Source organism: Dromaius novaehollandiae, chromosome 21 (assembly GCF_036370855.1).
Source record: "Dromaius novaehollandiae isolate bDroNov1 chromosome 21, bDroNov1.hap1, whole genome shotgun sequence".
NCBI classification, from domain to species: domain Eukaryota; kingdom Metazoa; phylum Chordata; class Aves; order Casuariiformes; family Dromaiidae; genus Dromaius; species Dromaius novaehollandiae.
Genome location: NC_088118.1, coordinates 8,380,382 through 8,406,339, shown reverse-complemented (window position 1 = coordinate 8,406,339; position 25,958 = coordinate 8,380,382). Strand labels below are relative to the sequence as shown.

General features: G+C 56.8%; 2 protein-coding genes across 2 annotated transcripts; both read left to right on the top strand.

Moving 5' to 3' along the window:
* Positions 1-83: 83 nt before the first annotated feature.
* Positions 84-3,331, top strand: TIRAP (TIR domain containing adaptor protein). The gene is made up of 6 exons (XM_064524350.1): positions 84-774; positions 995-1,075; positions 1,168-1,331; positions 1,439-2,032; positions 2,120-2,207; positions 3,170-3,331. The coding sequence occupies exons 2-5, from the start codon at positions 1,038-1,040 to the stop codon at positions 2,161-2,163; spliced, it is 840 nt and encodes a 279-aa protein (XP_064380420.1). The 5' UTR covers positions 84-774; positions 995-1,037; the 3' UTR covers positions 2,164-2,207; positions 3,170-3,331.
* DCPS (decapping enzyme, scavenger) lies at positions 2,249-25,958 on the top strand. Its single transcript, XM_064524349.1, has 6 exons — positions 2,249-2,475; positions 4,327-4,495; positions 14,637-14,782; positions 19,492-19,605; positions 23,591-23,701; positions 25,516-25,958. Exons 1-6 carry the CDS (start codon positions 2,299-2,301, stop codon positions 25,780-25,782), a joined length of 984 nt encoding a protein of 327 aa, XP_064380419.1. The 5' UTR covers positions 2,249-2,298; the 3' UTR covers positions 25,783-25,958.

The window sequence follows — 25,958 nt, the reverse complement described above, 5'->3', positions numbered from 1 at the left end:
CTCGCGATGCTTCGGGGAGCTATAAAAGTGGTCCGCGGCGGCCCGCCCCTTAGTGGTGGGCGGCGGGGGTGCTGGGAGGGGGGCGTGTACGCTGTCCCGCTGGTAGCGAAGTGCTGTGGCGCAGCGCAGCGCCTGGGGAGGAGCCCGGCCAGCCTCCCCTTCCCTGCCCCCAGCTTCTCCTTCCTCCCGGGGAGGGGGCTGCGACCCCCAGCCTCGCTGCTTGGGCCTCGCACTTGGGGGGCCGTGTTTTTTGAGGCCTCTGCGTGTAGCGAGACAAGTGGCAACAGGCTGTGGGTGTTTTTGTGCTTTTCCTTCGATCCCCGCGGTGTTACGGGTTGCGCCCCCCCGGGGCCAGCAGCTCTGTGTATATAGCAGATAAGTGCGTGGGGGCTCTGCCAGGGCCTCCCCTCTCCAGGGAGACCGGCCTCGCTGTCGATCCTGGCGGATATCCCGGGATGCTGGGCCTCCCTTCCTTCCCACCGGCCTAGTGCCCTGCTCCCGGGGGCATCTGCAGAGCCCTTGCCTTGCTGCCGGCTCCTGCCCGGGTCCCTGGGGCCGCGGGTGGATGTGGGAGGGCAGCAGTGGCAGAGGGAGGCCCCAAGGCTGCTGCCGCTTCCGCACACCGAGGCGGGGCTTGGGCCGGGCCAGCGGTGCCCCGAGCTGTTGCTCTGCTCGCTGCTGCGGGGCCCCGGCCCGCCTCCTGGGGCTGCCGGCTGCGGAGCGGGAGCCAGGGCAGCCGGAGCTGCTGCCGGGAGGCTTCTGGGCTCTGTCCCGGTGTGTGGTGGGGGGGGCATCCCGTCGCTGGGGGTGGGAAGAGATGGGGCCGAGCAGGGAACGGCTCCATCCTTATCGCAGAGGAGGAAGCACGGAGGCGGGGAGAAGGTGGCACATGGCGCTGGGGGCTGCTAGGGACGGCTTGGCCTCGCTGTTTGCCAGCGATCCCATTAGGCTCCAGAGTGAATGTGCCGCATCCTTCCTTTCCTTTCTGCTCTAGGTGACCCCAGGAGGAGCCACTGCCTCGCTGATCCCCGGGGCTGATGCGCCGCACTGCCCTGCTCCGGCTCCCGCGTCCCAGGTGCGTGTTCCCCAAGGCCGGGGGCGTCGCGTAGCCCCGATTTTGGCCCCACCGGGTGCTTTGGCGATCGCTCAGCAGCGGGGGGCCGGCAGGCCACGACCGAGCGTCCCGGCACGCTGCCACCTGCCCCTCCGTCCTGAGTCCCAGCCCCAGCGGCGGGTCCGGATAGCTCCGGGCGGCTCTGGCGGCGGCGCTGACGGCCGGCTTCTCCCCGTGGCTGCTCGCAGGACGGGTTTCCAGTGGGCCCTCATGGCGGGTGAGTGTCGCCTCGGTTGCCCTCCCGGCTCTGGCATCCCCCCCCCGCCCGGTTTTGGGGGGGAACGGGCCGTTTTGGGGAGTCTCACGATGCCAGGTGCCCCGCAGGCTGGTTCCAGCGGCTGCTGCGCCGGCGCAAGCCGAGCCCGGGCTCCATGGAGAGCGGCCTCAGCGCCGCCGCCCGGCACCCGCCGCCCTCCTCCTCCTCCTCCTCCTCCTCCTCGCCTTCGTCGTCCGAGGCGCGCCGGCTGGCTGCCAGCCCCTGCTCGGTGGACATCAGCAGCGCCAGCAGCGCCCGCTGGGCCAAGAGCTACGACGCCTGCATCTGCCACAGCGCGGGCGACCTGCCCTTCGCCGAGGAGCTGGCGGCCTACCTGGAGGGGCAGCCCGAGGGGCTGCGCTGCTTCCTGCAGCCCCGCGACGCGGCGCCTGGCGCGGCCGTGCCCACGGAGCTGTGCGAGGCGGTGCGCGGCAGCCACTGCTGGGTGCTGCTCATCACGCCCGCCTTCCTGCGCGACCCGTGGTGCAAGTACCAGCTGCACCAGGCGCTGGCGGAGGCGCCGGCGGCCGACGGCCGCGCCATCCCCGTGCTGAAGGACGTGGGCCGCGGCGAGTACCCGGCCGAGCTGCGCAGCCTCTACTACATCCCCGCCGCCCGCCGCGACACAGCCTTCCGCCAGGTCCGCGACGCCGTGCTGCGCTGTGAGTGCGGGCCCGGGGGGGGGGGGGGGGCCGGGGGCCGGGGGGGGGGCCGGCCCCGCGGTGACGGCCGTGTCCCCCCCGCCGCAGACCTGCGTGAGCTGTGCCGCGGCTCCGCGGGCCGCCCCGAGTGACGCCGAGGACAGCGCCGAGGGCAGCGGCGGCCGCGCGCGGGAAGGTAGAAGTGTCGCTTCCCGCCCCCCCCCCCCCCCGCGCCCCGCCCGCGAGGGGGGTTTGTCCGGCGCGGGGCGGCGCAGGCGCGGGCGGCCATGGCGGAGGGCGCGCGCACAAAGAGGAAGCGCGAGGAAGAGGAGGAGGAGGAGGAGGAGGCCGCGGAGCCCCGCGATGGCGCCGCCGCCGCGTTGCCGTTCCCGCTGGCGGGGCTGCGCGTGCGGCGGGTGCTGCGCGAGTCGGCGCGGGACAAGGCGCTTTTCCTGCACGGGCAGGTGCCGCGGGGCGCCGGGCCGCGGGGGGGGGGGGGAAGGAGGGCGCGTGAGGTAACGGTTGGGGGGAGGCGCGTGAGGGGGGCGGTTGGCGGCCGTTGCGGGGCCGCGTGAGGCGGCGGGGGGGAGGGGGCGCGTGTGAGGGAGGCGGTTGGTGGCGGCTGGGGCGGCGCGCGCCTGAGGTGACGGTTGGGGGGCGCGTGAGGTGACGGTTGGGGGGCGCGTGAGGGAGGCGGTTGGTGGCGGCTCGGGGGGCGCGCGCGTGAGGTGACGGTTGGGGGGCGCGTGAGGTGACGGTTGGAGGCCGTGGGTGGGGGGGCGCTCACATGAGGTAACGGCCGTGGGGGGGCGCTCACGTGAGGTAACGGCCGTGGGGGGCGGTTATGGGGGCGCATGAGGTGGCGCGTGGTGACGGTTATGGGGGCGCGTGAGGTAATGGTTATGGGGGCGGATGAGGCGGCGGTTGGGGGGCTGCATGAGGTGATGGCTGAGGGGGGTTGGGTGCGTGAGGCGGCGGTTGGCGGCGGTTATGGGGGAAGCGGGCTGCCTGCAGCTGGAGCCATGGTGCCTGCAGCCCCCTGGCCGCGCTCTGAGCACGTTGCCCTGGGTCCGTGTGCGGCTGGGGCGGAGGCAGAAGGCTTCACCGCGGGGAAGCAGGAGCCCCGTCTGCAAAACCCTCCAACACTCTTGTGTGCAGGCGCTTGGGCAGCGTCTGCCCCCCTCCCAGCGTGAAGCCGCCCTAGACGGGACAGAAACGAGCACGCTGTTTGTAAAGACTAGCCGCGCTAACCTGCCTCTGTTAAAACTTCCTTCCACTGATGCGGGCTTTCTGTTTGAATAAAGACCAGTTTGAAGCGTGTTCAAGTTGGCCCAGCACTTCCTTTTCGAGGTCCAGCACTGTCCAAATCTGTTTGGTTCCTTGCTCCGCAGCCTTGCGTCGGAAAGGGGAAGGTGGTGACCGGTCTCGGTGACAAAGCGCTGGAAACGCTTCTCGAGCCCGAGATTATTTTTCTTATTAGTCTGTCTTTTGCTTTTGGCCCGGAGATGGGTTTGTTATGTTTAGCGTTTAAAGTGGAGTTGAATTGCAAACGAGTAGCTTGCTCAAACCGTGTAAATAAAATGCGCTTAAATAAAAGGCCCCGCGGAAGGGGGTTTGTCAGTACTGTTGCTGTCGGCTCTGTGGGCAGGACAGCGTTCACGGAACAGGCTGTGGCGTGGCACGAGCCTCCCTGGGCTCCTCGGGCTTTGCGGCAGCACTGCTTAATGTGTAATTAAACAAAGTTTTATTAGTGAGGGTGCGAATTAGGGTACGGTTCTGCTCCTGGCTTGATTTAAATGCTGCTGCTGCCGGAAGAGCGTCTCCTGCCTTGTGCCGGTTGTGCCGCCTGCGGGCTGGCTGTGTGCTGGTGTGACCGTGGAGGGTCTTCTGCCGGTCCTGGAGCTGGGACTGTCCCAGCAGCAGTGGCGTTCATACTGGTCTGAACTGGGCATGGAGCTGCAGGCCACCTCTGAATTCGGCAGTCTGGATGAACCTGCGCCTTTAGGCGATGCAGGAGCGCGGCCTGCCCCAGGTCTGGTGTGCCCGGGAGCGATTTGGAGCGTGCTCTGACCCCCACACCGCAAAGCTGAGTAACTGCGCTAGGTCAGGTCTGCATCTGGGCTGGCTTGCGGCTCGCTGGGATCGGGCTGCGGAAGGCGCGTGGGCACTGCGGTTCCTCCGAGCGGAGCGGCTTGGGTGTGCGTGGGGACGCGGGGGGTCCCGCACGTTCCTGGGGAGCACGGCTGGCGAGGCGTTTGGATCCCCAGCTGGTGTGGGATCGGCGTTCACTGACTGCTTTTTCCCTCCTTGTTTAGGTGACCGGCCCCTCTGGAGAAGAGACGGATGCTGTGGTGATCCTGGAAAAGACGCCGTTCCGGGAGGAGAAGATACCCGACCTGCTGAAAAAGCACACGAAACTGGAGCTGCAGATGTCCAACGACATCTACAGCACCTACCACCTCTATCCCCCGCCAGAGCTGAGTGGTAAGCTCCCACCCCTGCCAGGGATGGCAGCCCACCTTGGGGGGAGCGCAGTGAGCGCGAGGGGGAGCCTCACCTGTAACTTGCTTGCCGACATCTGTCTGTGCCTTGATGTAGAGCTGCTCCCGGGGGATTTGACACAGTCTTGCGTCATGATACCCGATTAATGTGAGGTCAGAGCTGGTTGCGAAACCTCAGCGGCGCGGTGTGCTGCGAACGCGGTTTTGTTGCGATAGAAGGATGCTCTGTTGGTGGCACTCCTCAGCAGGCGGGAAACGGGAACGCTCTTTCAGCGAGTACTCTTGATGCTCTGGTTTAATGCTGATGGCTGCTTGGATTGTGGAAGTGTAGTGGTTGTGCTGGTGCTTCTGTAGATGTGCTAAACAGACAGGTTTAACAAAAAGGAGTGAAACTGATAGTCTTACGTGAGAAGTTGTTGTGGTTCTGAATTAAGTTTTCAGACCATCTTAATGAGAAGCTTCCAAAACTTGTGCGTGATTTTTCATTATTACTTTTAAAGACATTTTTGAGCCTGTGACCTGGGGACTGTTTCCCAGGCAGCTGTGGTCGTGGGCTGTGTGTGAGTTTGCCGTTTCTGAGGGCTGTGCAATGCCTCGTACGCCCGAGGAGCGAAGCAGAGCGTGCTTTGGCGATGAGGGAGCGGCGGAGGGATTAACGCTGCCCGGATGCTGAAGGGATCGCTCTGGTCGGTGTCCATTTTAAAGCTGTCCTGAGTAACCTTACGTCCTGCGTTCACGGCAGGGTGATCCCACGATGCTGTGGGCAGACCGTTAGCGTGACCGCTGAGCAATCCGAACTCAGATGCTTGGGAGCGCTGCTTTCGGGGCTGGTAGTAACTCGCAGTGATTCCCACGAGGTGGCATTGCAACACTGAAATCCCGGGGCCTCTTTCGAGCTGCAACCCCGCCGGTAATGAGAAGCGGTAACGAGAAGCGTTAGGTGCTGGCATTTGACTTTGTTATGGCGCTGTATAACTCTCTCGTTACTCTGGTAGCAGAAACGTTCCAGATTTATGTCAGGCCGGGAGCTTTGTGTTTCAGTGCTTACTAACTTCTCTGTGAAGAGAGTTAACCTTCAGCCATCTTATTAAAATCCCCACTCCTCCTGTGCTCAGCGTGCTCTGTCTTGATGGCAGTCTGCTTGAAATAAAAGGAGGCTGTGGGGGCAGAGCGGTGTGAGGGTCGGGTTCTGGCTGGGGCTGCTGCTGTCCCTGGCAGTTGTGACTGGTGATGACTGGGAGCCCGAGGCACTGTTGCGGGTAGCTTCACCAAACAGCTGTTCCAGATGTGAGACCCGGGACCACGCGAGAAGGCTGTTGGAGCTGCTCATTTCTGTTATCACGGCGCCAGGTCCTGCTGTTCGGGGAGGTGACAATTTGTTGGGGCCAAGCCGGGCCTGTCCGGGTGACGTGGGCGTGGGTGTTCTGGCAGCTGGTGCAGAGAGGCAGCCACAGCAGGGAGGGGACGCGGGCTGTGCCCAGGCCTCCCCGGCGCTTCGGTCGTGTGGCGGGGGAGAAGGGCCTCCTGGACCCTGCGCAGCAAAGGCGCTGCTCCATGTCTGCGGATCCTGCTCCGTGCTTCAGAGCTGGTGCGACTCTTCCTGACTGCAGCGAGGGTTGGAAAAGGATGCCGGCTTTTGGTGGAACACCTAAAAATGAGTTGTTTGGGAGATGCTGCTGGAATCAACAGACCATTTTTGATGTGTGAAATGTGCTTCCTTCTGCTGCCGTTTGTCTCTTCTATAGCAGCAGTTGTGCTGTCTGTCATTGCTTGACCGAAGAACTAGCTGCTGCTCTGTTGTTTCCGCCCTGTACTGCTCGGGGGAGGTAGGGGGCAGCAGGAGGAAGCTCATTTCAAACAGGGTGAGCCTGCAGGCAGTGAGGGCTGTGGGGCTGGGTTAATAGCGAGGAGTCAAGGCTCCTGTTTTTCACGAGTAAAGCGGGGTAACTTACTTCCTTGTTCCTCCTTGAGGGCTGGTGAAATCTAAATTGGTCCGAGGCCTTTAAAAGGCAGGTTTTGCAGAAACGCTATCCAGTAACGCATCTGGTATGGTCTGGAAATGGCGTGGTGTGACTGAGCATGAAGGAAACACGGGGCATCTTTACTTCCCACCCTTCCTGGCACAACTCGGACAGCCTCAGCAAGAGGACCTGATGGAGACGGCCGGCGTAGCGGGAGCACTGCCTGTGTGCAGGGTGTGTCGCTGTTTGTCTTGGGGAGCTTGTGCTTTGCCCCTCCTTGGAAATGATTGTTGCTGCGCAGGCTGGAAGCTGTGTCACAGTTTCAGGGCCTAGCAGGCCTCTCTTCACTGAAATATGGATGACTTAAGGGACACTTAATCTTTCCAGCTTCGCATGCTAACATTTCATTAAAATTTCACCAAAGAAAATGCAAGCAGAGTAAATAATGAACTCTGCTAAGAGAGATCTTCCAGCCCTCCTTGGCAGTTGGGGGCCTGTGTGCCGATGCTAAGAATGGCTTATTTCTTCCTCCCAAGAAACTCAGTGCTGAAGGAGCTGGGGCTTGGTTTATTAGATACCCTGCCTCCTGCCGCAGCTTGAACAAGAGCTGGCTTCTCTGTGCCTGGCTCTGCAGGTCTGGGGCGCCCCAGATTTATTATGTGTTGCCCTGGCTTTGGGAATGAGTGGGCTCTGTGTTGAGCTCTCCGCTCTGCCTCTGGCGTGGTTGGTAGTGGCTGGTCTCCTCCGGCTCCCCTGCAAGGTGCCGCGACACTCTGCTCGGTTGTTTTTGTGGATGTCTGAGCTGCTCTTGCACTTGATCTTGCAGGACGCTTAGCAGGGGAGGGAAAGCCCGGCGTTTTGGGAGGAGTAGGAAATGGTTGTTTCGAGTTGAGTCACGGCCCAAGAAGGCGCTTGACATAAGCGGTGGAAGCTGATAAGCCTAAAATAGGAAGATGAGTGATTTCCTGCAGTGCTGTTTGTGGTGTCGGGGTGTGGAGGAAATCTCTAGATGCCAACTGATCACGTGGAGACCTGGTGGGACTCAGCAAGCGGCCCAGCTTGGCTGTCTTGGTCATGGAGTCGGAGGTACGCAGGGATCTATCTTCTGGCACTTGCGGGTTTACGTCCATCCATAGCCAGACTAATGGGATTCAGGAAGAGTGTTTTGCAGGAAAAGGCCTGACTTTGGCACTAAGCAGTTCCCCTGAGAAGTCCTGGGTCACTTGTCATACGGAGAAATATTTACCCACGGGGTTCCCTCTGCAGGGCAGCCACATCCCCAGAACGCCACCGCTCGCTTTCTGAAGATGAGTAAAAACACTTCCTGCCCACAGCCCAGGCTGAGGAGGTCACAGCGCAGGTGACAGAGCCGGTTGTCAAAACTGGGTGTGTTACTGGTGTAAAATGCCTTGGAGGAGGAGCTGTGTGCTGCTTTTGGTTAGGCGCCTCTGGGCGGGGATGCTGAAAAGCTGGCGTGCTCCGCTTTTTCAAAGCACTTTCCTCAGTGTTGCCTTTGTGGCCCAAACACCCTGGGAGGCTCTGCCTTCAGAGTTTCTTCACAGTGGAAAGCTGATATTCTCTTTGCCCTTCCCTTTTGCCCGCCTCCTCCTTTAAGTGAGTTGGATGCAGCTTCATCTGTGGAGCAAAGCTAGCACAGACGTTATGTAATGAAAGCTTGCTTTTGTCTCGTAGCAAAAGAAGCCCGCGGGGCTGGGTGAGTTGCTTTGTTTACGTGGCTGCCTTTGTGGTGAGGGCACAGAAAGGAAGGCCAGAGGATGCAGGTTGCCTTGAGCAAATGACTTTGGGCCTTCGCTTTGCCCTGGGAGTAGCAGTCTCGCTCTGCTGCAGCTCGAGGACAAGCTTTGTAGGGCTGAGAGCGTGCTAGAGGTGGCTCCTGGCTGGAGGACTCACCAAGACGAAGCTGGTTTACGTGCCCGTCAGAAATGGCACCTCATCCTTGGCTTGCTCTGCTCGTCGGACTTATGGGCCACCAGGAGAGAGACATGCCAAGGGTAAAATGGGAAATGTATTTGGGAACCAGTTTAAAAATGGTCATTGTTCAATTGGCAACCCAAAACCACCTGATGGTGGAGAAGAATGTTTGTTGGTGGGATTTGCTGTCGGAGAGCGTGCCCTCTATCCCTAACTGGTCTACTCACTGGGAAGGAGAATATTTTCAGCTTTGTTTTAGGGCAGCTGCTGGTTTCTGAGGGCAGTCGGTGTGTGATCACTGTGTGTGGATCAGTGTAGAGAAACTGCGAACGCTGTATTTGGAAAACAGGGTAGCGTTAACTGATATGGAGAGTGAGGGAGGAATGTAGTTCTCATCCAAACAAGCTTTTATCGCCATGCATAAATATCAGTCCGGTGCCTTTTCCCCCTCCTCCTGCCTGGATCTAACAGACAGCTTATGTTTAAAGGTGGGAGGCGCTGGCAGAGGAAACCACAGCTCCATGACCAGCCTGCTAAGGGGAGGGAGAGCAAGGCTTGCTTTCATTGCAAGGAAAAGCTTTTCCAGGTGCCAAAGGATCAATTGTAAAAGCCAGATCACTTAAGCAACGCGTCCCCTAATAACATCCAGCTCCTGGTGATGCATTTGTTCAACTGACATCTGTTTAGCAAAGAGTGTTTGGGGTTTCCAGCGAAATGCAGCCGCCTCTTGTCCGGCTGCTGAAGGATGTCGTACTTCGTGGCACCGAAGAGCCCTCGAATTACGCCGGTGCTGCTTATCAGCCTCCCGCTTGACGGGGTCTTTATTCCCTGCGTGCAGCTTTGCATGGCAATGATTGGCGGGGTGCGGCTACCTGTCACTCATCCTTTCTACAAGCCCGACCTGTCTTTATGCTGCAGACTTAAGCTTACTAGACTCCTGGTCTAAAAACGAGGGCATCAGGAGACGCTCCGACTCCAGCTCGGGGTGGAGAAATTGTGGGAGAAATGGAAGAGCGTGGAAGCCAGCAGGGAAACTATTCAGTCATCCAGGAAGTGATACATATTCTTGCATTCCTGAGCCCAGAAGGTATCCAGTTTCAGGCAGCAGGAGCTGAAGAAACACGCCGGAGCTGCGCCGTGAAGGTCTGTCTCGGAGCCTGCGGCACTTCCAGAGCCTCGTTCCGTCGCTCGGCCTGCCTGTGGATGTGGCCCGGCAGAGCGCTCTGGATTAACGCTTAAATGAGCGGAGAGAGAGGTTAAATCCAGGTGTTCCCCTGGGACTGCTGCACAGTTGTTATAGCTGACGGTAATCCAACAGGGGAAGGGGGAGGTGGAGTCACTATTGTTACAGCTGCATTAAAGGAGAGCCTAAAGATGAAAAGACAGCGTGGAAAGGAGATTAGGTAACAGGACAGATGTTGTAAAGGAGCCACTTGCAAGAAGGCAACGCAGTTTTCTTCCCTGGTTCCTGTGCTTGATGCGCTCCTGGATTGATTGAATTTATTACAAGCCAAGCCGCCATCTCAATTTCCTTTTAGCAGAGGGAGGAAAATGCAGCTCTACCCAAGAGCAGAGTCAGGTTGTTCCTGCCCCATGGGCTTCCCTCAGCTCCTCAGCACATTTTCATTTATTTTAAACAAAAAAATGATAATAGTCCATTTTAATACCGCCTCTGAGGGTGGGTTTTTTTTGAGGAGGATGAGAGAAGAGAGCACGAGGCGCCTGGGCTTTGGCGCAGGAAGCCGCCCTAGCTGTTCCTCCTCGTAATTTGCATTGGTTTGACATCTGACATGCTGAGCTGGGTGTGAATTTCTGCAGAGCCCCGAGACCGCACAGCAGGGGCGGGGGAAGAGACAAGACATTGGTAGAGAGCCTGGATCCCTCAAGCACCTGAAATAAGATGGCTGCGCTACTCCGAATGGCTGCTTTTCTTCTTCCCGTGCCAGGATACATCATTCCTTTGAAAACCCGAATTTGGGAATTGGCTCCATGATTAGGCTCGCCTGTTAATTGAATTAAAAATGAGGTGCAAGCCGATGGTAAAACCTGTGATAAGATAAAACCGTCTCTAAAATGCCGGCAAGCTGTTCAGGACAGCTTGAGCTGTGCTGTTGATTTAGTTGGGCTGCTTCGAAGGCACAGGCAGTGTGGGGTAGCATGTTTTGTCCTCTGCTTCTGGTGGCAGCTCTGCGCAGCCTTTTATTCCTCTTAAATTCCCCAAATTGAGCTGGGGTACCTTTGTGGCCCAAAGGCTTGTGCTGGTTTGTTTTACTCTCTCCTCCTTAGCAGGAGAGGAGGAAAGTCATTTGTTTCTCGTCAGTTTTGAGCTTCACTTTTCTTCTGGGCGGTGAACCAAAATATGGACTATTCCCTCAAGCATCTAGCTACTCCCTTTTTGGGAGGAACTGCCCAAGCGGTTGTTCTGTACCACCAAAGCACCTCTGGCCTGTATTTGTTCAAGTTTGCTCAATTAGACTTTCTTTTTACCTCTGGCTAATCGATGGTCAGCTCTGACTTCCAGAGCAAACCGCAGGCGCTTTGTGGAGTCCCTGGGCTGGCGCACAGAAACACGCAAGCTAATGTGACTTAAATGCGAGTGGAGACAATCTCTGAGCCTTCAAAGAGCTTAAAAAAGAGAAGAAAAAAATCCCCCCGTGTGCCAAGTGAATCTTTACCCCTCTGTTTCCACGCTAGCCTAGGTTTTGGCCACACTGCACCGTGCAGGGTGTTTTAATGCTTGCGGAGCCTTTCAGGAACAGGGTAGCTCTGAGGTATGAGTGCGGTTGGTCGCCAGCAAATGGAAAGACTGAGCAGGGAGCGTGGTCTGGCTGATGCCTGTAGCGCGGACGTCTTCTGTGGCTGAGCGGGGCTGTTCGGCATTAGCGAGGCCCGGCCTTTGCGCACCGAATGCGGGTGCTGGGCTCGTCATAAAAGTCGGGCTCTGAACGCTTTCCAGCCAGCTTCCCTGGTCTTTGTCACTTATGTTAGCAGTGCTGGGGTGTTGTGGGGTTGCTGAGACCTTTTGAAAGGAAATTATCATTAGCAAACCACAGTTTCTTCCCCCTCTTCTCTTCAAAACATCTGCTGCTCAACCGCAGCTGCGCATTAAGGATTTCTCTGATCTTGTGTTACGTTTTAAAGCACTTTAAGTGGCTGTCTGCACCGAGAGCGGCCGCCCCCAAATTGCGGAGGCAGCAGCGCCCATTTGCTGTCGGCGCCTTGTGGACGCGAAGCCGGGGAGGTTGGGATGCTCTGCAGCCTCGGAGCAGCCGGAGGGAAACTCTCTGCAGAAACGTAAAAAAATAAATAAATACAGGTGCGTGTGTTGCAACTGTCACCGTCCCCAGGGTATAGGGGGCTTCCCTGGAGTCCTTGCTCCTCCCTTGTCTTGGAGTATGAAATTAATTCGTGGCAGCTTCAGCCTAAGGCTGAACTTGGTATTTTCTTCTCTCTTGTGTTGTTTTTTTTTTCTCCCAGCGCTTTGTGTGTTTGTCTTTTTAAGCAAGGAGTGGAAGAGCTGCAGCCTCGTCTCTTGCTATTACATCATCCCGCTAGAAGTGCTAATCGAGTCCTGGAAAACAACCGTGTTTGAACATGTGTATGGTGGGAAGCGGACCAGACTGCCCTTGTGGTTTGCATTTTCCTATTTCATGTTACCAGCATTTTCCTGTGGATTTCATTAAGCTGGGTTTGGCACGGAATGAAAAAGCAGAGTCTCCCAGCTTGTGCAGTGCTGACCTTAAAGGAAAAAAAGGGGGGGAAAAAAAAGCTTTCAGAAAGTCCTGGCTTTCAGAACAAATAGATATTTAAGTTTGGTGTTTGGGGAACATAGTATACCAAGCATGAAGCGTAACTATTCCATACCATGGTGAGTGACTTGGCCGGTGGTGTGTAGCCAACGGTCCTCATGGCAGCGGCAAAGCACCGTTAGACCTCGGTGCGAGCAGGGAGTCAGGCCCTGGGCCGCGTTGTCTCCCGCGTGTGAAGGATGCTGAACGCGGGCACGGATCTCGATATGAAAACCTGAATCACGAGGTGGCCTTGCGTTCGGAGGGGTGATCCCGCCTGGAAGGGGGGATGAGGAAGAGGAGACACCAGCTCCGACAGCCAACTCGCATTGATGGTGCTGCTGCCGCTCTGTTCAGATGGAGGCAGCTGCCAGCCGGCATTTGTTCAGAGTTGCAGGCTGTTTTCCCCTTCCAGCGGTAAATTTTGCAGCGGCTTTCTGTTAGCTGGGAACGCAGAGGCAGTGCTCGTGCCATTGGGGTTATGTTAGGTTCCATATCGCAGATCTAATCGCGGCCAAAGAGGGATATTTTCCGACCGCGTTAGTGCTGCGGGTCGGATTCAGCGCTGCCGAGGTCAGACCTCTCGGGTCCGTCGGGTGCACGCCTGCATCCTGTTCAATGGCCTGGAAAGTACCTGGCAAAGTTCTAATCTCAAGGTAAACAGCAGTTGTTTTTATCTTGTTAGAGAGAGTAAACAGCTAAATGCTCTTTGCCAACTGCTCCAGGGGAACAGATTGAATCTTCCAACCCTTTTTTCCCCTGAGCCTTCCTCCTGGCTGCGTTAATCAGCCGGTGTCGTCCGCTCTGGATGCAGCCCAGCCCTTGCTTTGTGTGCTCGGAAGGCCTCAAAGCGGAGCGTGCTTGTGGCCAGGAGCTCTCTGAGGGAGTGGAGCCAGCCCTTATCTTGTTGGTGTGCCCCGGGAAGCGGTCGGGGTCTCCTCCCTCCGGGAGAGGTGATGCGAGTCGGGGTCTGCACCAGATGAATGCCACTAGTCACCGCGCACAAGGAGGTTTTGTTCCCGCGTGCTGTGTTTGGCAGGGGGAATCGGCTAGCGGAGGGACTCGCCTGCGGGGTAGAGGGGATGGCCTGGATGTCATGTGGCTGCTCACGAGGAGTGCAAAGCGGTCCCGGCTCGGTGCCTGAAAGCGGCTTTGAGAGGAGCTGAGTGCTCGTTTCCCTGTCGCGTTACGTGTTGTGAATGGACAGAGCTTTTGGGACGCTGGGGTGTGAGGTGCATAGCCTGAACAGAGCAGGACAGGAGGTTCGGGACTGGATGAGTGGCACTGGGGTATAATGAATTATTGTGGCAGAAGTATTAACGATTTCTCCTGCTTCTGTGCTCCTGTATCCCATCTGCTCTCTCTTCATGGACAAGGTAGGGGCGTTGGTGAGGTGCTGGGCCATAATGGGAATCCCTACCCGAACCAGGTTGCTAATAGGTGGCCGAGATAATGTAACCGCGCCCCAAGACCTGTATGCTCTTGGGTGCTGCTGTCCGCGCTGCTGCACGCGTGTCCTCGGACAGGCTGTCTGGTCTGGTTTCCCTGCTTCAGCTTTTGTTCCGCTTTGTTGGCCGAACGGCAGAAACCTTGGCCTAATCTTGCTGCCCTTGAAGCAGGCAGCCCGAGCGCTCGCGCGCAGCAGGCTCTGCTGAGAAGGACCCTCCAAGCTGCATTCAATTCAGGTTTGGCTCTTGGCTCTCACAAATCAGGCTGCCTCATCTTGGAGCCGAAGTGGGAGCCAAGCTCCTTCAAATCTGGCTATTTACCACCAGAAAGCAGCTTAACAGCCTCCTTCCCTTTGTGGGAATCTGGGCGGCTCCACCGAAGCTGCGCAAACCCCTTCTGCACCAGGGCTGAAATAGCTCGGGGTTTTCTGGGCTTCCGTTGTTTTGTCCTGGAAAGTAATAGTTACAGTGCAGTTAGCAGCTCTAAGCTCAGATAAAGCCATGCAGGTTAGTCTGTTTGAGACAATTCCTGCCCTGCTCCGCACACATATGCTAAAAACCTAGGCAGAGTCCCCAGAGGGGTGGGAATAGGGTAGTGAGATGGTTGTGTCGTTGGTTGTTGACTGCACGTAACCTCTTCTGAAACCCTGGCTCTGCCCCATTGCTGCTGTCGCATCTGAAAAGTGGCTGTGGGAACAATGCTTTCACCCAGTACACCATTCCACCTGGACTGGAAATACAGGCTCCAGCTGTGGTGTCGCTTATCGCTTTCCAGGTCCGCAGCTGTATGAACGTTTCCTTCTGAAGTGCAGGAGGAGCCCTGCAGTTTAATGTATTTGTTTGCTGCTTATGCCAGTTCCCCCCACCCTGCTATTTTAGTGGCGTCTCATTTGAAATGTGTTGGCGTAACATTTATTAGAAGGGAAAACAGACTTACTGGAGACTGAAGGAGGCTTCATCTCTGATTATAACTCAGCGAACGTTTTTATTTGCAGAGATAAAAACCACAGTGGTGTATCCCGCCACAGAGAAGCACCTGCAGAAGTATCTCCGTCAGGAAGTGCACCTCATCCGAGAAACCTGGGAGGACTACGAGAGCGTGACGCTGCCCTTCCTCCGCTCGCAGAGCTTCAGCATCCAGGTACGGGTGCTGCCGGGGGGTCTGCCCCCCGGCCCCGTTGCTCAGACAGTGCTGGCATTGGTGTGGATTTGGGTGGCTGGAGCTGAGCGTGGGAGAGAGTTTTAGCTTCTGGCTTTGGGTTTTGCTGGCAGCCTTGGTTTCGGTGTTCACGTGTGCAGCCCGGCTGCTCCCTGTCCCCGCAGCTGCCGGGGGCTGTACCTGTAGGAGCGTGAGGAGCCGTTCGAGGCCTCGTGCGGTTGCATTCCTTGCGTGTTTGTTAGTCCTTTGTTCCTCCAGACAAACCAGAAGTGAAAACATGCCTTCAAGTCAAGAAGCTTGCCGTTTGCAGGAGCCTTGGGGACAGCAGCGGGGCTCTGGCTGCCTTTGGTCTGCCTCTTTAACGTGCTGGGCCGTTGGGGTCTCCTCACGAGCCCAGATCAGAGATGGGTGAATCGAGAGTCCTTGGCCCAGTCTCCCTCTTGGTTGCTCCTTCAGTGTGTTACCAGCTCGGCAGTGCTTCACCCTCTCTTCCTTCTGGGCAGCCCGTTTCCCAAATGTGATCGGCTGCAGACCATAGGAACGATGGAGTTGTGATGCCTTGGAGTTGTCCATTCTCTTGGAAGCACCCACTCACCTACTGCCCTTTCTTGGGGATGTCTGACCTTTGGGCTAAGCTCAGTGATGCCAAAACAGGACTCTCTCCCTTAAAACCCCTCGCTGTTCCCATCCCTCTGTTCTCCCTGTGGCAGGCGGCACTTCCATCTTTTCATAGCAAAATGTCTGCTGTGGAGATGTGTCCAAAGCTGCCTCTCTCGAGCTTTCCAGAGGCTGCCTGTGCTGGGGCGCGATGCCTTGTCTTCGAGGGTGGCTCCCTGGGCGGTGGTGCGGTTTGCTGGGCTTTCGGGAGCCTCCTGGGTGTTGCGGAAGTGGGAAGGCCTAGATCCCCCGTGGGTTCCTGCGTCGCAGCTCGGCACAAAGTGCTTCTGCTGCAGTAGCAGCAGGTTTGAGCCCGCTGCCAGGTCTCCTTTTTGTCTGTCTCTGTCCCTACCTCATCTAAAGAAAGAGAGAGAAGGAACACGTGTCTTGAGTCTGTAGGGACCAATTCGTGCCAGCTTGAGCAGAAGGGGAAATAAAATGGATTCCAGCAATGCCAGGCTTACTGAGTAATTGGGTTTTGCTTTTTCAGTGCGTTAAAAGCAACCGATTTGCTCGTGTGCCTAATCTGTGCAGCCACTGCTGTGAAATGGAAACCGGCGCACAACCTGAGTGTTTAAAATTGGTTGGTGGCTTCTCCACGCTCTCCTCTGCTGCCTCTGCAGCTTGCTGGCTGCAGGGGAGGGTCTCCTGAGGCCATACATTAAAAATAACCCCCTTTTTTCCTCAAAAGGGTGGTGGGAGGAAGGTCTTGGAATACCCACTGCGTTGCCTCCCCACCGACCCCTCTCCTGCTGCCTTAACCAGCAGGGTTAACAGGCTTTGGGGTTGGGATGTCTGGTTTCTAATCACTCGCAGACGAACACGAGTTTTGCTGCTTGCATCTCGTACCAGAAGGCACCTTGCGAGCCGCAGCGTCCGCTCAATTACTGCTTGTTTGCCTGCTCCTGTTTGCTCCGTCTTTCAGCTTTCCTGCCGGCAGCCAGGCCGCAACACCGACAGCGTACGGGCGGCGTTTATTAGCTGGAGGGAGGCGAGTGTGTGCCAGAAAACGCCAGCAGCCTGTGCAGGTGTTTTCTCCTTGTCTTTGCAGGCCGTTGGGTTTCCCGGTTTGGCGGATGCCTTTGGAAGCTGCTAGAGCAAGGCCTCTGTGCCTCTCCCCCGTGCGCTCGCGGGCCGGCTCCTGCCCCACATGGTTGCGGGGAAGCTGTCAGGAGGGTCGCTCTCAGCTGAGCTGAGAGATCTTGGCCAGCGCAGTCTGGTGATGGGTCCTCGCTCTGTGCCTTGATAATGGAGCTTCTTGTCTTTGTGCGGCTGGTTTCCCAAGAGGAGGAAGAAATATGAAGGGCAGCAGAAGCGTGGGAGGGGTACAGAGGAGGCTCTGTTCTGCCGGGAGGAGGTTCGAGTTCAAAGGGTGGCCGATTTCAGCACAATCGTTTCATTGTGGCCTCGGGCTCTGGACGCGTGTTGTCCTCCCCGCGCTGGTACTGGCATCACCTGCTGATCATATGAGGTAGCGCTAGTTTAGAACTTAGTTCATCTGGTCACTGGACTTACTGGGGTGCCGAGAGCTTGGCACCGCTGAAGAGAGGAGGCACAAGGAAAAAAAGGCAAACTTTTATTTCCTGCCGAGCTTCCTGCCCTGCTTTTCTCCTAGGGTCACAGAGCGCAGTGATCTTGTTCCGTGACTCCCAAAATCTCTCCGAGAATCTAATCTTCCGTGAGATGTTGTTGCTAGGGAGAAAAGAAACTTAAGGGGGGAAAAGAAAAAGATCAAGGGAGGAGACGTTGGTTTGCCCCTAAGGATATATCCAGGTCAGTTCACAATGATATTAAGTTTTGATTAGATTAATTGAACTCCTGACAGAGTTCCCCCACAGGATTTTCTTCTATCTTGGCTGTGCGCACACCCTCCGCTGACCCAGCTCGCGTGGTGTCTGTGCTGCCGGTAGATTGGCAGTGGTTTGGTTCTGTTCCTGCTTGGAGTAACAGGGATGTCTCATACCTGAGCTCAGCGGAAGATGAGCGTGACCGCGATCAGCGTTATATTTGGCTTAGATGTTTGCCCACGTCCTTAAGACAACACTGGGTTTGCCTGCAAACTACTTGTCTCAGTTAAGACTTTATTTTTTTAGGGATTAGCTGGGAGGAAAGCTGATGTTTCGAAATGAGTTAAGTAAACCTCCAAACCCCAGCCAGTTCTACTGCCTCGTCTTGTCTTTTCAAGAGCTGGTTGATGGTGGAAGCCTTGGGTAAGACCCCGAGGTAATGTTAGAAGCGTACCCCGTCACCTACCGCTGTTTTCCCCATTTCCTAGCAGAGTTGTGTCGTCCGTGGATGGCGCTTTGCTTTGATGGCTGTGCTCCAGCAAGGGGTCCCTCTGGGATCCGAGGTTCCTCTTCCCGCTAGCCCGGCTGGAGCTGCGGAGGGTGCTCCCTGGTGGAGCAATGCAGGGGAATAATCAGAGCAAGAATTACAGGCCATCTGGGTTGTGAAGCTTGAAATGTGGAGGAAGAAGGGGGAGCTGTGTTCTAATCAGCCAGGAAACCCAGTGAAATACTTTGCTCAGGAAAGCACAGGCCTTTTGTGCTCACCAGTACAGTGGTAGCTGCCAACAGCGGGAGCTGCGTCCAGCCGCAGGCTCCCAGGCAATCTGCTGCTGCCTTTTTTGAACGGAAAATCATCCGAGTTTCCTTTCCAGGAGGAGTCGTAAAGGCTTCAGCACAACGTGGGGGGTAAAAGGTGCAAACAGGCACAGAGCTCTGCGCAGCGCTGTGAGAGAGCTCCGCTGCGCCCCAGAAGAGCTGACTTGCCGCCCCGTGTGTCTCGCTGGGGCCCGAGGGGGCCGGCCCGCTCCACAGGTGCCGTCGCTCATGGTGTTGACAGGCGGCAGAGCGCGGTGAGCTGCGGGGCGCCGGCTCCTGCTGTTGGTCCGTCGCGGAGGCATCGATGTGCGGCCCTGCATCTCGCGGCCGCTCCGGAGCAGAGCGAGCGAGGCGCCGAGGTCCACGCTGGCCTCCGCTCTCGGCTCGCTGGGGTTAAATCAGCGGGGTTTGAACTCTTGACTGCTGGTTTCCTTGTGGATACTGAGTCATGCCGCGGCCTTCTGCAGCGAGGCCTCGAGGCACCAGGGAGTTCCCTTTCTGTTTATTGCTGTTTCCCAGAGAAAACTCCCGCTGCGTGAGCCGTGGCCATGGCTTCCTTTTCGGAGCATTGGTTTTATTACAGATAATGTATTAATCAAAGGCATTAATGACAAGCAAGCCCATTGGAGGGTCATTTGGCAAAACCCGCAGGAAGCGCTCACAGAGATGGCGTTGCAGCCGGTTAATGAGAGGCTGCAGCGTGAAGCGCTGACCAGAGATCTTGGCCCTTGGAGGGTTTTCAGCCCCGCGAATGCTGTAGCCAGTTGCGCTGGCCTGTGTGCCTGGAATTGGGCTTGCTTGGAACCAGTTAAAGCCTTTTGGGGCCATAAAAGAACATGGGCTGTCCAAATAATACACAATCGTCTCTGTGGGGGGTTTTCTGTAAGAATCTCTAGAGCGGTAAGGCTGGATCAGAGGCTCGGTGTTGGGCACTTGAAAATCTGCTCTAGTACCTTAATGCAGACCTAATATGTGGCTTCTAAAGCAGCTGAATCTGTTTGGGGTACAGCTAGACCCTGTCAGGGAGAATTATTTCCAAATCCTATTAAATGCAAATATAACCACTTCTATAGTGGACTAAACAGTCTCTGCTCAATACCTCATCTCCAGCTGTGGTGAATTCTTAATGCTTGAGAGGAAAACAAAAATCCCTGTGTAATTCAGCAAGCCGACGTTGCGGTGCCGTGCGGTGGGGTCGGGAGGATATCTCTTACCTGAGGTGCTCACAGTACTCTGGTGTGTGTTTGAGGGCTTTATGTTTAATTAACTACATGTTATTGGCCATGAAATTATTTGGTCTTTTCAAAATAGAGTCCTTGGGGGTTTTATGACATTTCTTACTTGTAGTGAGTAGGCATTAATCAGTGAGCTTGGGCTGAACGTGCCTGCTGATATTTCTCTGCTGACTTATAAATCACATTTCTCTTTCAGTGGGTCTATAATATCCTGGAGAAGAAAGCCGAGGCCGATCGAATAATCCACGAAAACCCAGATCCTCGCGACGGCTTTGTTCTAGTTCCGGACTTTAAGTGGAATCAAAACCAGGTTTGTTTGCTGCTCTTACCGCCTTTGGAGGGATACTGCTTGTTTAAAGGTAATGCGGAAGAAGCGCCTGCTTTCCTATTAATAGCACACCGATGCAAATTTTAGTAGGGGAATGTATCCTTCCTGTTCACGTTGCCATTAAGTAATGATTTACCAGTGATTCAGGCCTTTTTATCGCATGCAGACTATGGACACCGCAAAACGGACTCCTTTCGCTGTTGCTCAGTGACTTATTAGCTTCAGTTTCTTTCCTGCATTAGCCCAAAAGTTCTCGTGATGCCTTTGAACCCAAATCCAGCTGTGTGTGTATTCCTGATGAATTTGTTTTGGGCTCTGTAAGCCTAAACTTTGGATGTAAATCAGGCAGATGTGCTGTCCTTCAGTTGCTCCAATTAACTCTCCTCTGTGCGGTATTAAACAGATGGCTGTTGGCTTGTGCGCAGCTGCTGAGCTCCTCACTGGAGTGGCCACTTGTTGAGATTCGGAGCCTTGAGCCCAGGCTGCAATCCTAAACTGAGAGGCTCGTTATTCCCTTCGGCGCTCTGACTTGGTTTCAGGCAGCACTTCTGCGGTCTGAAGGCATCAAGGCCTGCGGGGTGCCCACGGAGATGAAATGCCCAGAGCTGTCAGCGGAGCTGGAAACGTCCCCTTCGTGTTCCTCGTCCTCAGAAAGCTGCTGTGGGTGGCGGCGAGGGAAAGCTACTGTTTGATAACGTACAAACGGGAGCTAAAAATAAGCCCCACTCGCGAGCTGTTAGGCCAGCACAACTCTGTTTCTCTTGCCGAGTGCGGGCCTGAGGCAGGTGAGGAGTCGGAGGAATGTACTGCTTGTGTTGCCGAACTGTTGGCGGCACGGCCTTGGGTGGAGGGCTGGGTGAGGACGTGGGTGACTGCAGAGGGTGCTCTAGATATACTGAATCCCCCCCACCAGCTTCTCCAAAAATCCCCTGCCTGTATGTGGAGAAAACTACCTCATGTTGCTGCCGCCTCCCCGGACGGTGAGACCTCGTGCGCAGGCAGTTCTTGCCAAGCGGGCGATGGACTGCAAACTTGCAGTCGTTAGGCCTTGTTTGGTGCCTTTAATTTCTGGGCTCCCAGCTGCCTATGGGTGGCAACAGCAATATCTAGCGCTCCTAAGAGATGCAGCGTATTCCATGCAGCGGGCCGTTGTTCCCTTGCTCTGAGCAAAGTCTCTGGAACTGGCTGTTGCGACTCTGACCTGTACTGCGGACAGATGGGCTAGAAACCGCGCTTCAGGTTTTCTGGGGACTTTACTGTATCCATAGCTTGGAGCTAGTGCAGTTGAGGAGTGCTAAGATGGTGGTGCTTGTCTTTAGGGGGTGTTTCCCCGTCCTGCTGTTGCTTCTTTGCAGGCAGAACAGGGTCGTCTTGGTTTGGCCCTCACAGGCTGCCGCCCGTAAAGGCTGCCCTACCTGTGTGCCCTCGCCCTCCGGCTGGTCTCCCACATCGAGCAGGGCACGCGCACAGCCCCTCTTTGGTGACGTGGTCCTGGGAAAGAGCAGAGCGGCTCTTCCTGCCTTGCAGGAAGCTGGACGCGTGCTCAGGAAAGAGGGAGCGTCTTTCAGGTTACATGCTGGCATAAATAAATTATATCCTGAAAGACGCGGTGCGTTTGAGTGCAGTGTGTCTCCAGTCCTGATGTATTAGATTAACTCGGGATCTGTCAGAACAGATCTCGTCGCGGCGGCCGCTCTTCAAAGCGCTCGGATGCTCTGATTTTGATTCATCCGATCGGCGCGCTCCACAGGCAGTGTCTCAGAGCCGCAGGCCGCTAAATTAAATTACGGTGCTAGATAGGGCTCCCGGCAGGATTTGCTGAGCCTCCCTGGGGGGAAGGTTTAGAGGTCTGTTCAATCGCATTGCGTTGCCCTGACTTAGCGCTTTGCCTGCTAGTGCTGCGTGTTCACCTGTGACTATTGCAGTCTGAGGGGTGGGAGGGAGGTTTATTTGTGTTTTGAAGTCTTTCCGTTTGCTGGCGACCTTGATGTTCTGGGCGCCGAGATGGCTGCTGCTGCTCAGCCTGTTGGCCCTCAATACTGGGCTGAGTTGGGCTTTTTCTTGGATTTTGTTTTCTTGCGTGTAATTCTGCTTCGCTTGAGTGAGGTGTTTACTCGTGCGATGTCTGGGAGTCGTTTGCTGCGCTGACATCGGGCGGAGGGGAGGGTCTGGCGCGGCCGCGCGGGAGAGCCCGGGCCTTCAGATCGAGGCGGGGAGTGCCTGTGGTCCTCTCCCCTCTGCTGAGCTTTGGGCTGGCGGGAGGCTGGCCAGGATCAGCAGGCTCCACTTGACATTAGTAAGCTGATACCTTAAAAAAAAAAAAAAAAAAAAAAAGTCCGCAGTGGCTGTTTGTCAACTTGGACTGTGCAGAGGAATAAAGTTCCTGTTAAACATGCTGGAAGGCCGAGTTTAGCTCGCTCGAGCTTTGCTTTTCTCAAGCCCGCAGGAGCCCCGAGGCGTTGCCTGAAATGATGCCTCGCATTACATCACTGAGGGCCCTTTTAGCAACAGGCTTATTTATCTCAAACAGTAATGTACAGATGTTGTTCTAAGGGAAGAGCCGTTTGCTTTTCCCTTGCGCGCCAGCTTGGGTTTGCACAAAAGTAACGCGCCATCTTTTTCTGGAGCGCTGCGCAGGCCGCTCTGGGAAGCAGCAAATCGGCCGTGAGAATCGCTTCGCTCGTTGGCTATAAATGAAAGCGTGGTGTTTTGAGAGTCCCAAAGCAGGGTCTGGAGAGCGTCTTTGCAAACAAACATCTGTTTCAGCACAGCCAGATGGATTTCTTAGGGCCTTGAAAAGACGCGCTGGGCCTGGGTTATCCGAGCACTTGGTTTCCAGCGAGCGCCTATCAGCGGGCCTGTGCCGGGCCTTCGCGGGTGCGTCTGGCTCCAAATGTCAGGCTCCCTATAAGAGGGGCTTCATCTCTGTTACGCTGTGGCACTACTACACAGGAGGTGATTTGATTTAGCGCTTGTTTTTCTCCTTAAACACGCAATGCTCCATGCCTGTGCATCTCGCCAAGCGTCTCGTTGGGAGGATGCTCCCGGAGATGCCGAGGCCTGCCTGAAGAGCCGCTGGACGGCTGTGTCTCGTGCCTCGGTGGTGTCAGGTGATGGATGAGGCCTAACACAGTTATTTATAGAGCTGGAGCGACTGCAAAGTGGTCGAGTACTTGTCATGCCAGAGCGGAAACAGAGCAGCCTTTTCATTTGGAAGTCTACAGTTACAGTTTTGGCTCCTGGAGTTTGTTGTAAATCCTCGTCCGAGCGCCTGCGCGCGGAGATAAACCACTCGCCTTTGCAGAGAGACCGTGCTCGGAGTTGTGTGCGCCTCGGGATTCCTGGCAGCTCTTCCCAGCCTGCCACCGACTTGCTCTGTGTCCCGCTGATCCGTGCCTCGGTTTCCCCGTGCCACGGGGCAGGATGCTTTTCTGCCTTGTGGGTGTTGCTAGTCTTGACCTATGCTCTGAAACAGCCTTTGAAGGAGATGTTATAAATGTGCACCTTATTTCTGTGAAAGGTGGTTTAGCTTTCAAGTCCGACATATACTAGAAATAAAGGACAGAGGAAACTTCCTATGATCATTTTGGAGCACTAAAATAAAACCTAGTGACGACGGAGGCTGTGTTTGCAGCCTCAAAGGCTTGGTCGATCTACCTTTAGAGCAGAGCAAATACTTGTGGTCACAGCATTTACTGGCCGGGGGTGAAGTTGTCATCTTCTGTTTATTAGCGGTCTGAGTCAATTAAACAGTTGACAACCTGACTTGTCAAGGCAGATTCCCCAAAACAGGCTGGGTGTGGGGGTGAACGCCTGTAGCGCCACAGGTCAGCCCAGCCTGGCTGTCAGCAAGAGGTCGGCAGGTAGCGCGTGCGGTGCGTCTGCGTGTTGTCACGCGGTCTGGGAAGCTGTAGTGCGCCTGTTCCTTCTCTTACCAGCTCTGTCGATGTCCCCTGTCTCTCTGCAGCTGGACGACCTCTACCTGATAGCCCTCGCTCACCGCCGGGGGATACAGTCGCTCCGGGACCTCACCGCTGAGCACCTGCCTCTGCTGAGGAACATCCTGCAAGAAGGCAAGGTGAGTGCAGGGCTGTCGGGGCGCTCGTGCGAGCTGCCCCCGGCCTGGGAGGGCACGGTGCGGCCAGCCCGCAGTGCCCGTCCTTGCGAGGAGCCGCTGGCGGTCCAGTCCGCTCTGGGCACGCGGGGAAGGGGAGGACGAGCCTGGCGTGGAAAGAGGGCGCTTTAAATCCTGCCTCGTGCTCCGGCTTCTGTGCCCCTGAGGCCGGATGCCTGACAACAGCGTCTCGAACTGCTGCAGGCCCTGTGCAGGGCTCGGTGCCCAGGAAAGCAGTGAGTCTCCGCAGGGCCATGGGAAGCATTTTCCGGTTTCCTTTCCTCCTTGACTTATCCCCTCTCCTGGGAGGCGGAGGGGGAGGTGGGAATGCCTCCCTCTCTGCCCTCCATTCCTGGGAGCGGAGCGGAGCCGGCCCAGCGGGCGCTGCCGTAGCCTTACAAGGGTCTGTCGTGGCAACGCCTGCGTGACTGGCTGTGCTGCCACCTTCGGCATCTCTTCCTGCGGACCCCGGGGGCTCCTCCTTTCCCCTCGCAGCGTTCCCACCTCGCCGCTAAGCGCTAATGGCATGGCTGGAGCTTTCCCTGGCTCGGAGCACGTCCTCTCCTGCCTCAGCAGCTCTTCCCTTAAGCTCGCGCTAAGCTCTCCCTGCTCTCGCTCGGGTGTGCAGTGGGAAGCAACCCGTAGCTTCCCGAGGCCCTGTTCGGCCTCCCGCGTTGTCCCCTGGCTCGTGCGTCACCGCGGCTCGTTCCGGGAGAAGGCAGCGTCTTTCTGGGAGAGGCGCTGGATGTAGCCGCGATTACCCAGCCCTTCGGAGAAGCATCGTGCGCTGCTTAAAGAAGCAAACACCCTCTCTTGGCAGCCGGACTGTGTCTAAGCACTGTCTGTCTCGGAGCCGGGATGCCTCGCCGCAGCCAGCCAGCTCCTCACGGCTGCGTTTGAGCTGAGGAGCCGAAATTCGTGGCTTTAGAGAGGACAGCGCGGCCCGTTGCGAGCTGCCTCTGGCCTCCCTTGTCGGGCACCTTCCCCGGCGGGGCCCGCGGGGCGACTCGATATCGCTCCACTAGTGACGAGCTCCGCGCGCTGAGCCCCGTCCGCTCTGCTCCACGTTAATAACACGCTTTCTAACCTAACCGCTCTCTGTGGCCGCCGAGTTTTTCCAGCCCTGCGTGCTTGGTAGATCGGAGTGTGATGGAGTTTCTCTCTCATTGCTTAGAAATTTGGAAAGTAATTGTACCGGGGAAAGCGGAGATTAATTAAGAGATTAGTCAGGGGATTGCAGCGTGCCGGGTGGCAGAGCGAGCCAGCGCAGTGGAGTTTGCTGCTGCTGTTTATAGCTTTAATTACACCAGCTGGTAACGGGATCCTGCTGCTTGCCGAGCGAGCTGAGGAGATAAGAGCGGGATGGAAAACAACGCGAGCGGATGGCACGTCCTGCCACGCAGGAGGGGGCAGGACCTCGGTGGGAGCTCGGGAAGGCGCGTGTCCGCGTTGGAGGAGCAGTGCCCGACTTCAGCGGCAGCTCTTGACCCCGGCATCGCCTTAATCCCACTGCCCTGGCTGGATCCCCATGGAACGGTCGCTTCCTGCTACCTGCATGCTCTCTTCCTGCCTGCGCAGGCGCGTCCGGCTGCGGCGCTTCCCTCCGCGATGCTTTTACGCGCCTCTGCTGCCTTCTGCCCCAGCGGCGCCCCGTTTCTCTGCCTTCTCGGCAGTCGGGGGACTCTTGCGATGCCTTCGGGATCTCCCTCCTCACGCGGCCGTCCCGGCTGCCCGGCCTTCGCCGCGCGTTGCTCTTCCTGACCTGTCTTTCTCCTCAGGAAGCCATAGCCAAGCGCTTCGGCGTGGCCGGATCGCAGCTGCGCATCTACCTGCACTACCAGCCCTCCTACTACCACCTGCACGTGCACTTCACCGCCCTGGGCTACGAGGCGCCGGGCAGCTCGGCGGAGCGGGCCCATCTCCTCGCGGACGTCATCGACAACCTGGCCCTCGACGCCGGCTACTACCGGAAACGGGCCCTGACCTTCGCCCTGCGGGCGGACGAGCCCCTGTTTAAGAAATTCCAGGAAGCGGGAAGAGTCTGAGCTGGCGGAGCTCAGCGCGCGGCTACTTTTGTACCTTTTTGTTTTAATAAACGTGGATGTGTTTTTTAAAAGGTTCTCGGTGCTTTTTTAACTCAGGTTTTGTACGAATTGGGACCGACGGTCCATTGCTATGGAAACTGCTTCTGCTGAAGTCAATTAAAATGTTGCTTGAGTAA